Source organism: Thunnus thynnus, chromosome 7 (assembly GCF_963924715.1).
Source record: "Thunnus thynnus chromosome 7, fThuThy2.1, whole genome shotgun sequence".
NCBI lineage: Eukaryota > Metazoa > Chordata > Actinopteri > Scombriformes > Scombridae > Thunnus > Thunnus thynnus.
The window spans coordinates 20,687,709-20,699,839 of NC_089523.1; the positions used below are offsets into that span (position 1 = coordinate 20,687,709).

Sequence of the window (12,131 nt, forward strand, 5' to 3'; positions counted from 1 at the left end):
CTTGAAAGGACAGCAGTGCACAGTATTTCCAGTGTTCAGGATGTGTTATTTCTGACAAATTGAATTTCAGGATTTGAGTAGCGTGACTGAACTCATGTGTCTCTACTAGGTCACGTATCCGGCGAGAGCTCTTCATAGAGGAGATCCAGGCAGCTGGAGGGCTAGGACCTGGCAGTGAGGGGGGCTCCCCTTCTCTCCGCGGGTCCAAATCAGGAGAGGGGGACAGCTGTGATGGGACAGAATCTGAGGGCACAGTGGAGACACGCCAGGGACTGGGCATCGGCCTGGAGGATCACAGAGGGGCATGCAAAGACCACGACATGGAGGCTGAGTCTGAGGCAGGGGGCTCTAATAACTCCCCTGCTCAGATAGACTGCACCACCTCAGGCTTAGCCGGGCCAGGCTCCAGCTGTGGACAGGGAGGACTGGGGCTCTTCAGCCTCACAGAGGCATCCTCCAGTAGCTCTGCCTCTAGTACTAACATCCCATCCTCTGGCCCTGCCAGAAACCCCAGGGACAACAATCTGCGCAAGAAGAAGGCAGCCAATCTCAATAACATCATCCACAGGCTGGAGAAGGCTGCCAGCAAAGAGGATCCCTCAGAGTGGGAGTTCTAGCTCCTCCTGACCATCCTTCATCCCTCTCGTCTCATAACCTCACGACCTCTAACCTTGGACCCCTCCTGCTCTGTTCCAGTTGGAGAGTGGACACAGCCAAAGTCAAGCTCAGCAGCCATTTTTATTACATAGAAGCTTTCCGAAAAGAGGAAAGAAACAAAGAGTGGTTGGCAAAACCCTTAAAAGAAGATTTACTGAATACCTAGAAGAACAAAATAAGAGAACTTAAGTGTCTCTCCTTTTTTTTTAACTGAGTTTTGTTTTTGTACTGAGAAAAGCACTTAGCCGTCCTGCTGGCCTCCGGCCCTGCTGTACCTCCCCCTATCACCAGCCACTGGTGCACCAGACTGGTTAGTCCTGAGCTGGGGTCTGACCCACAGCTGGGGTTGAAACCTGGACTCAGTAACACAGGCAAGGCCTGACACAGCAGCTGTCACAGTGATAGACACTGATAGATGATAGATAGAGACAGGAACTCTCTTACAAGAACTCTCACTTTCTTAAAGGAGATTTTTTCCGCTCTTCTTCTCACCTCCCAAGTGTCCACAAACCTCCCCTCACTCAGTGAGACGCCTCATTTTTCACACTGTAGAGTGACTGTTACAAACCCTTTGCCTTTTTCACTCACTGCGTGTGTGTGTGTGCGTGTTTGTATGTTAGGGGTTGTGTCAGTGTGCACCTGTGAGTGTGTGTGTGTGTGTGTGTGTGTGTGTGTGTGTGTGTGTGTTTATTATACACACCTAAAGTGGTGTGTGTGTATGTTCTCTTCTCAATGGCAGCATGTTTTCTTTTTATCTCACTCCTACACTCTTAAGAGGGTAGTGGAAGGCCTGCCGGCTGAGCTGCCATGGTTACTGATGTAAGAAAGATAAACTTTGACCTGTTGTGTCCCATATCCTATCCTGCTGACAGCCATGTGATGGCCAGAAGGATCTCTTAATTCCTCACAAACACACGCACTCATCTGAAGAGGAAGGAAGGAAGGAACCCTCTTTTTGCCTCCTTAAACCCTTCTTTTAAGGATGAAGGATGATCTCTTTTTTTGATATTGCAATTTGGTTGCCAATAAGAGATTGCACAGTCTAATGACTCTAAAGAGTACAAAATAGGGAATTTTAGGAAGCATTTTTAATTAGTACGAAATAAGAACAGAAAATAAAAGAATAACGAGTTACTGTTTAAAAAAAAAAAAAACGAATTAGAATGGAATAATGTTGCATTGTTGAAATACGATACAATGAATTCACGTAGTACTGTAGCTGTCTGACATGGTGATACTATACGTGTCTCTTGTTGTTTTTAGGTTGTGCACGTCACAGCTTTACCCGGCACTGGACCTGCTGGGTGTGTGTGTCTGCACCACCGACTAATTTTCTCTGTTCACAAACACACATCTTTTTATAGGCCAAATCAGGAAGAGTGTGTGTGTGTATGTATGTATGTATGTTTGTCTGTGTGTGTGCGTGTGTGTGTGTGTGTGTGTTTGTGTGTCTTGTGTGCATTTGTATTTGCCTGCATGTAAGTCAGGGTCGAGGTCAATTCACTCTGAATTAAATTAAAGATTAAATTGATTAAATTCATGACTTTAAAAAAAAAAAAGGAGAAAAAAAGGGCGAATGAATTGCAATGTACAGTATTTGATTAATCTGTACTTCCTGTTGATCGCCATGAAAGTGAATTCACCCCAACCCTGGTGTGAGTAGTTACCACTCTCCTCCAGTCTATCCTGTATCCAGGGATGTAAGTCTTTTGCATTGAATTCTACTGTATACACTACAAATTATAAGGCATATCACTTCCTCCCTGTCCCACACAAGCCCTCAGTGCCTGTCAGCCCACTGCCTCCCCTTTGTGTGTGTGTATGTGTTTGTGTGTATATGTGTGTGTGTGTGTGTTTGCGTGGGTGCATGTACACGCATGCCAGTCAATACATGCGTGTGCACAAAGCGTGTGCGATTGAGGAGTGTTCAGTGTTTCCAATGAGTGGGGTCATATTTCGTATCTACTTGCACACACTACTAGTGCACAACTGACACCCTTCTTTTTAAGCTGTTTGATGCGTTACCATTACATTAATCTTCTCACAAAGTAGTGTAATACTATGATTTACTGTAGCTTGGTTTTATTGCTATTTTGCATTTATAGTTTGGTTTTTATTCTGCTTATTTATAGGTGCTGTATTTTTCATTTAATGTCTTATCATTTGAGTTGTCTATTTTTTAAGGGATTATACTGTTCCTGAGGGCAAGTAACATTTTTATTAGACGTATAGACTGCCGGCAGTATTGGTTAATATTTACAAAGATGTACTAGTTCTCATTTGTTTGTATATTCATGAATCCTAAAGTTTAGTGTCATTTCAATAGCTTTGAAAAATGTGTTTGCTACAGTTCATGCTCCCGTAAGCATAAAGCTTTTACCACAACAGTTATGCTCTTAAATTGCTAGCTAGAGAATCAAAGGACATATCAAGATCAGTGAATATATGATAGCATATCTCTTTTCCTGTTTTCTATCTCCAATAATGTTTTTTTTTTTGTTTTGTTTTGTTTTGTTTTTTTGTTCGGCTGTTTCTTGGGCAAGCCCAACACTAACGCTCGGCAGGGCATGCAGCTTCTTTTAGATAGAGTTCGCCCACTCGTTAATCACATTAACATAATTATCAGGTCCAAATGTATACACTTTGTCAAATAGGTCAAATGAAATTACCTAAAACGTGAGAATACATGTTAACTTGACAGAGGTCATATCTGCCAAATTGAGATTAGAGAAGTGTACCAGCTAGCAGGTGTGCTATGCCAGATTGAACAGATAGCCAGCCTATGATTATGCAGAATTTCTATAGCAGTCCATAACAAAGCACTTATTAGGATCTTTTTTGAAGACTTAACCTAGGACAGGGTCTGCAAACACTACAACACGAGTACGATCCCAGGATCCTGGGACATGTATGCCTTTTTTAAAAGTGGTTGTGAACCAAGCACAGACTCTCATCTGCATGCTAACACTAAAATTCAAGCATAAGATAGCTATACCCATGTTTTCTACATGATAAGCTGTATTCTTATACAGCAAGCCCCGTATTTCAAACTGCAGATAACTGTGTGAACAGAACGGGCCATTGTCCTGTACAGTTGTAGATATTATTAGTAACCACCTGTTTTGGTTTCTATCCGAAATCCAGTCCATCCTTAAGCCTCCCCTTTCCCTTGAATGTACATCCAGATATATTGGCAGCCTGTCAAAAAATACTGATAACCTCATTGCACTGCATTAAGATTCATTAGTTAAAATTGGATTTTCTAATGTATCTAGCAATTGTAAAATTCCTCCAACATTGGCTCTTCCTGTGGACGACTGATGTAAAACTTCTGTCTCTCTGCAGAATACTGAAGGCCTATCATCTTCTTTTGGACTGCTTGGACTGGACGACCACAGTATGTTTTATGGTGATGAATAGCTACTGTAAAGTATAAGCACTTAACCCATTAGCCATTTTATAGCCAGATCCATCAACTCACCTAAACCATGTGAGATCATCAGATTTGTGCCTTTAACTGCCAAGCAGGGCACCAAACTAGTGATGTCATTAGATGTTGACGATTTCACCTGATTTCTTCATAATATGTCCCACATCCTGATCCAAAATTTATTTCTCATACACCTCATGTTGGTACTTAAAAGTCGACTTATTCTCAGCTCTCTGGAGAGGGTTGTATACTGTTTAATTGCTGGAGTGCAGTGAAACAGTAAAAAGAGGAAGAAAAAAAAAAAAGGAAAAAAAAAAAAAAGGCGAGAGAACGAACTTGTGTATTCTTATGACTGACCTGCAGACGTGTTTGGGTCCGGGTCTTATTTCAGACAGATGTTTTCCCACAATGCATTTCTTACGTTGTACATACCTTACTAGCAGCGAAAGGCCAGAGCATTGAATGAAGGAGGAAGCATGCAGAAACAGCGTACACTGTAATAACACTGAATTTATTCATAGGGCATTTTGTATTTTTCTGTTTGTGTCAGGTTTGCTGTGACATTAATAACGGCACTACAGGTATTGATATGACGTGTGCCAATTCTAATGGTTATTTGGAAAAGAGACGTGTAAATACAGTCGATCAAGTAGCTATTGATTCACTATTGTCACAGTATGCTTTTGTTTGAAGGCAGGAGGAGAGAAGGGACGATTCAGGACTTTTCCATGATCCACAGATATTTTTCTACAAATTTAAATCAGATGATTCTATACACTGTTGAATAACATTGTAAAGGTGTAACAGATGCTGTATATCATATCATGTTTTCTGAAGTCGTAAAGCTTTACTGTATGATCTGTTGAAGTAGTGGTTATTCATTTGACACATTAGTTGTAATGGAAGCCCGAACAGCAGCACTGGTCACCATATTCAGGAAAAAAAAAAAAAAAAAAAGAAAGAAAGAAAGAAAAACCTCAGATGTTTTTTGTAATACTTTTAGAATATATCTTATGAAGTGGGTTTTGTAAGGAAACACTTTCCGAATCAGTGGTGCTGTATGCATAGCACACTCAGTAGTACATACACACACAATACAGCACAATACACTCATCCTTTAAACCCCCTCACCCCATCCCCTCCACTTTACTTGCGTGCTTTTTGTTGTTTTTTTTCAATCACCTCTCACATTGGCTTCAGCATATTTTAAGTCTTAAGCCATTTCTTCGTATATCTTCTCGATTTTTTTTTTTTTTTTTTCACGCTTAACTGTACAATTAACACCCAGAGATCAACTCTGGAACAATAAACATTTCAACGATGCTCGCAAGACTTAAAAGAGGAAGCAAAAAGCCAAATAGTGAAGTAGTTATCCACCTCTGTTGAAAAAGGTTGCTGACAGTTTTTCCGTATGTTGCTACCTAGTGTCGTCGCTTCAGTTCACCCATAGCTTAAACCACAGTGTAGTCTGACAACCAAATGACCCGGGGAGATCTTCACACCCCCCGCTTTGGAAAGCTTTAAGATGCTTGTTGAGACTTTAGCAAGTTCAGAGTGTTTTTAGATGATTTTCCAACCTGTCATCAACAACGTGGAAGTAATAACTCTCATAACTTCTCCCACTGCTTCTTTTGTGAGTGTGTGTGTGCGCATACGTGTGTGTGTGTTGTAGTACAAAAGGCTGCATGACTGTAAAGGGATGGTTAAGATGCTTTTTGAAAGTTGTTTCCCCCCTCCCCCCAAGCACTTCTGTCACTCCTGAGATGCTTTTATTCTCCTTTGGGGTCTCCCTCCCTTTCGTTTTTCCTCATGTATCATTGTTTCTTTATCTTTCTATTTACTAAACGTATCATGTTGTTTGTTCTCAGCACTGTAAAACAGTCCCTTCTACAACATTGAAAAGCAATATCACTGTATGAAACGTTCACAATGTATTTGTTATGATTGACATTTGATTCATCATCATTATTATTCACATGCACCCTAGGTGTGATAATTGAAGTAAATCTCTTTTATACAAATACTAAAAGTGTGCTGTGGTAGTTTTTTTTAAAAAAATGTCTTGTTGGAAACGTGTTTTGTTGAACACATGGATTGTACTGTGGAATAAGTATTCTCAGAGAAAGAGATCTGTTGAGGTGGTTAGAAAACCAGGAAAGGCTCAGAAAGTAGGAATGTGGGGCACAAAAGGGAATCTAAAAGGGGTTTTCAGAGATGTTTGTGGATATTGGACTGCTTCTACCATTTACAGCTGCCACAGGTGAGTCTTTTGGAGAACTATAAACCTAAATAAATCAGAAGACAAATGAGAAATCCGAATGGGAAGAAATAATCTTTTATCTTTTCCTCTCTGCCCTCCTCGACAGGCCGCTACACGGAGCTGCAGGTGGAGTTTTCAGCTGCGGTGCGGACCAGTGCGGAGCAGAAGGAGCTCATCCTGAAGCTGGAGCACGACTTGAGCACCATCCAGGCCATGTCCTCTGTGCCTCGCCCCGACGCAGACGGGTCCGAGGTCGGCAACATTGGGAACATCCCAGAACCAATCAAAGAGGCCACTGCAATGTTTGCTGGTACGTCCCTGAATTTAAAAGGTTGAACAAGTCATTGTATGAATTTTAAAGCCACTGAACACAAATTAAGGGAGTGTTTGAAAATTATGTGGGCGGGGAGGAGAGCTGAACATTATGTTTAACTTTCTTTTGTTGTTATTAAGAGAAAAACATCTTCACCCAACAATAAAACAACGTATAATAAATAATATAACATAATAAATTAGTACAACCATACAGAGAATTTAAAATAATATACTACAATTTAAACCTTACATGTTAACGGAATAATAATTTTCACACATTCCTCCAATTCACACAATACAAGTGGAATTAACTATTGCCAAAATTACAGCAAACATAACAAAATGATGTCTTTCTTTTACCATTTATTCCAGCCGTCTGTTATTTTGTGTCGCTGTCACCTTTTTATATGAAGCATTCATAATTTTTTGGCACACTTAATGTGCTGTTCTGCTTTCTGCTAAGATGCTTTCTGCTGAACTCCTTAATAATTTTCGTACACTCCCTAAGTATGTATTTATAACATTGAATATTCCTAACTAAATAATAGCAATAACAATAAAAGTTTGGGGAAAAAAGTCTTAGTTCTTGTTAATTAAGAGATTAACAGTGAAAACTTAGTGACTGTGTGGATGTGGTTTGGTCAGATTTGACTCTGAACTGGTAACATAAGCAAACAAACAAAGAAGAAGCTGATTAAGAGAAAATGTTTTCATTTTTAACAATAAATGTACATTCACACAAAGTGTCTGAAACATATCAAACAAAATATGAAGACAAAACAGGTGATAAACGTTCTGTCCTGAAAAGGATTATGTATTTTTTTTACTGTGTATTTCTTTCAAAAAGCTAAATATTCATATTCAATATAATTTTATCCACATCTCAATTTTGTCCCTCTTAAGCTCTCACTGTATAATAACTCTTAAAACTAAGACAAACCCCTTGAATTCAGCTTTGACGCTCGTGTGAAATTTCAACGTTGGAAAGTCTTTGTTCTGAGGGAGGTGATAGCACATAAATACAGTGTCAGTCCTCACTGACACAACAGTGAAAATACTGAAGTCTGACTTGCTGACAGCACAACTTCTCTAATTGAAATGGAGTAAACCTGCTGAGAGGAGGCTCCGCAGGGGGTTTGTCTGTTTAGATACTTCAAACTAGCCTGATTAGACGGGTTTAAGTGTTTCTTTGCTGAAGTGTTGCAGTCAGTGAGGTGTTCACTAGAGTTAGACTGACACTTCCTGTTCTCAAAAGACTGATTTTAAAAAAATGTAATACCCCCAAATTTTAGTACTGAATGTCTGAAGTATATATCTTTAAACATGCATCTTAAAGTCATTAAAGTGTTGTTTTATCTTTAATGTCTGTGTCTTTTCCAGGTTCAGGCTTGAGCCCCCATTCTGAGCTGCCTCAGGGCCAGATGGACTCTCTGCTCTCCATCATCTCCAGCCAAAGGGAGAGGTTCCGCTCCCGCAACCAGGAGCTGGAAGCTGTGAGTCACGATCTCTCTCTTATACACACACACATACACACACACACACACACAGACGTGCATATACACATATTGCTGTGTCTTTCTGTGGGAGAACTAATCCATTTGTTTCCTCTGTCCCCTGCAGGAGAATCGCTCCATGCAGCAGACCATGCAGGCTCTGCAGAACGAGCTGGACAGCCTGAGAGCAGACAACATCAAACTCTACGAGAAAATCAAATTCCTGCAGAGCTACCCTGGAAGAGTGCGTCTATGTGTGAAAGACTGAATGAATGAATGTGCTCTACATGGGTGATGGAAACTGAAGCCTTAGTCAGATCTGTCTGATGACTCTTCTGTTTTTTCTTTGTGCTGCAGGCTGGAGGTAGTGACGACACAGTGATGCGTTACTCCTCTCAGTACGAGGAGAGACTGGATCCATTCGCTTCCTTCAGCAAGAAGGTACAAGACACACACCCTCACTACACACACACACACACACACACACAACATCAAATGAAAATCCTTGCTGCTATTTTTGGGTCCATTTTTGCTGTTTGCTGTTGTTTTATTTTGTCATTCTGATAACTGAATAAACGTGGTTGATGTCATCTTGTTGACATACGATGCACTTTGATTCAATCAAAGGCCAAGTTCTTATTTGTAGACTCGCCACTTTTGCACCAACATTCATGCAGAAATAATCTGTGATACAAGACTGATGAGACTCCAGTATGTGTTTCAAGAAAGCAGCTATTTTTTTACTGCAGTCACACAAATGATGATAATGAGCTGAAAGCAACAGCTCGCGTCTCATTTTAGGAACTTTGTTTCAAGTCATTTTTGGAAAATGTTGGAGTAGAAATGAGTGAGGCACCATAGAGGATAATTACACCTCAATACTCATCAGATACATTGAACATCGCAGATTGACAGCTCGTCAAATGTAAAAAGCATCTGAAATGTTTGTTGTTGTTTTTTTAATAGTAAAAATAATTGAATGAGATACCAAAACATTGGGTTTTTAAAAAATAATCACACTTTTAAAGGATGGCGTGTTCTTGTTGAGGCTTACGAGTCTGTTTTTTGTTTACAGGAGCGTCAACGTCGATACCTTAGCCTCAGCCCCTGGGATAAAGCAACTCTGAGCCTGGTAAGCCTCAAACAAACACACACACACACACACACACACACACACACACACACACACACACACACACATACACACACACACTCTCTGCTCGTGTTTGGTGTAACTTCTTGTTGAACCCTTCTGGGTTTTTTGTGTCTCTCAGGGACGTGTGATTCTCTCCAATAAGACGGCCAGGACCATTGCTTTCTTCTACACCTTGTTTCTGCATTGTTTGGTCTTCCTGGTAGGTCTAACGTTAAAGGTTCTGTCTCATCAGTTTGAGTGAAACAGATCTGACCCGTTCACTGGGATTTTTCAGGTGTTGTACAAGACCGCTTGGAGCGAGAGTATCGGCAGAGACTGCTCGGCTTTCTGCGCCAAAAAGTGAGTGATGTTTCAAATTTTACTTAATGTATGAACAGAATATGCAGTTTTAATCATTTTGGCAAGTACCCGATGCACGAGAATTAGCTCTTAATTTTCTCCTTTCTCTCAGGTACTCTGACCATCTCCACCGTTTCCATGAGAACGACCAAAACCTCTAAGCTGTCCCACAGTGATGTCATCACGTCCCAGTGAGATGGGGCTGGTTTAACATTCAACAACATTGCATGGATAAAAGTTTAACTTCACTTATTTAGGCTCCATGTGAGGATGTAGCTTTGCTTTTGCTCTTGTGGTACCTAACATGTCCACTAGGGGGCAGCTTTGGGCTGTTAACTGTAAATCAAAGGGTTTATTGATTCCAAAATAGGTTATTTTTCTTTATCTTTTATTATGTTGCAATTATTATATGTTTAGCAAAGATTAACATCTAGATTAACACTATACTGAAAAAGCAATCATTAATAGTTTATGTAGTGTGTGCTGTTGTAGCACAACTTTATTGAAATTAAGATTTTGTTGCACCAAAGGGACCACAATACTCGGGTCTTTTTCTGGGTTGTTTTTTTTTTTTTTTGGAGTTATACTGGAATTAAAGTAATTAGGGAATTTAATCAGTTAAGAAATAGCTGATATAAGATTAAAGGTGATATGATAAACAATATGATTTTATATTTGATTGGAAAGTGCACTGTGAAGGTGGGTCACTGAGGAAAAGTTGAGATTATGGTGGTGGAACAAGACATAGAGTAGTCATAAGTTTACTTTTCATTGATCTAATTGATTGATTGGTAAGTATAGCAGTATCTCTAAATAAGAAATTAGTTTTTTGATTTGTGTCTTTAGCACAGTTATACCTGGACATTTACTTCATACAGATCAGAGTATTGCAGCAGTGATACAATAAAGGTTACTGAGTGTGTGAATCCTAATATTCTTTAACATATATTACTGTGCATGTTTACTTATTGAATCATTTTCTGGCTTGAGTTGCAGATATATTCCAAATAAAGACTATGCAGTAATTTGTCTCGTGTCATCAACATTTAAACTTGAATGTTGGGTTCAGTCTTTGCAGGAATACTGACACAGAATCTGTTGGTAAGAATCGATTTACACTTTGCAGTAAAGCCGAATTTTTAGTCATTAAAGGATAAGTTGGATGATATTCTGGTGTTTTCTTATTGTTAACAAAATCCCATGAAAAGTCCAAAAATAAAGCCTGATCTTGCTCATTCCTCAGTGCCACAAAGCTCCCATCAGTTCAAGTCCAGATCTTTATTGTCCCACAGGAGAAAGTTCCTTTTTACAGTGTAAAAACATAAACACAATAAAAACACAATGAGACAACTGTGCTGGTACTAAAAGCAGGGAAAAGGGCAACAAGACGAATAAAGATGAGAAAAATAAATGATGAACTCTAATGTATTAGAATTGAGAGCATTTATTGATCGTAGGATACATGAAAACTTGAAGGTTTTGCACCTATTTTTTGGAGACTTGTCTCTCTGACTGGAGGAGCGGATATCACAAACCTTAAAGAGAAGATGGATATGATTCTTGTTTTATACATTTAAGTACCCATTGTTGTCCAAAAATTACTAAAAACACATCAATGAGCCATACTGTTGCCGTGGGTGATTATACTTGTGTTAAAAACATCTCGCGCACAGTTCATTCAATATTAATGTAAACCTGCTCAAATTAAAACTCAGACTTGACATTTTAATGTATCCATTTTATTTCAAATTGAATGTAAAGCAACAATAAAAATGTGGAACTGTCCAAATACTTGCTGTCTGGACTGTTGCCCCAAATAAATGCACTATTTACTACCATTTGAGTAAGGTTTGCTGAAAACTACAGCATCCAGCTGTTTTAGGAAATTCCTAAACCTTTTATAAAATAAAGTATTCATGACCCGCTTTTAAAGAGGTCAGAAAGTATTGAGAGACGGACTAAAGCATGGTTTGTTTTGGTCTTTTCCTGAGAGTTTGACTCACAGCCTACTTAGATGTTACAACAGTAATAATAAAATATTCTCTCTGAATCCTGACTTAAGTCATGATAATAAAGACACAAATGTGGGCTGATAGCGAGCATTCAGTGAGGAAAGGTCTGGTTAACAGCTGACCCAAGAGAAAGAGGAGGGGACTGACTAATGTCTGTACTGAAACACACACACACACACAGGGGGAATGAATGTGCTGATCAGTGATTTGAGCCTCAGCAGTCCCACTGATAGCTGCCTGCATCTTAGTATGACCGAATTAGACTGCATTATTCATGAGAGGCCTCCTCTTAAAGACCACCTCAGCTCACAGCCATTAAAGACTAAAGAGACTGCCAGACCACAGCCAGACACACACACACACACACACACACACACACAGAGCTATCCTAGGACATTGCATTGACTTCCATTCATTGTGGACAGCCTAACCCTAACCTTAACCAGGACCTCAGAAATTACCTTTTTCC

General features: G+C 39.7%; 1 protein-coding gene across 6 annotated transcripts in view; it reads left to right on the forward strand.

Annotated features, from left to right (window-relative positions):
- Window positions 1-10,675, forward strand: part of cux1b (cut-like homeobox 1b) — a 62,837-nt gene extending 52,162 nt beyond the window's left edge. For 4 of the 6 annotated variants that reach the window (XM_067594854.1, XM_067594855.1, XM_067594856.1 and 1 more), the window contains one exon: window positions 110-5,062. In XM_067594854.1, coding sequence (XP_067450955.1) covers window positions 110-617 — 508 coding nt within the window. In that variant the 3' untranslated portion in view covers window positions 618-5,062. Of the gene's footprint in view, window positions 1-109; window positions 5,063-6,453; window positions 6,658-8,042; window positions 8,156-8,282; window positions 8,400-8,512; window positions 8,597-9,230; window positions 9,288-9,429; window positions 9,511-9,585; window positions 9,651-9,762 lie in introns of those variants that run through there. The other 2 variants (XM_067594858.1, XM_067594859.1) reach the window with 2 other exon arrangements.
- Window positions 10,676-12,131: the final 1,456 nt, after the last annotated feature.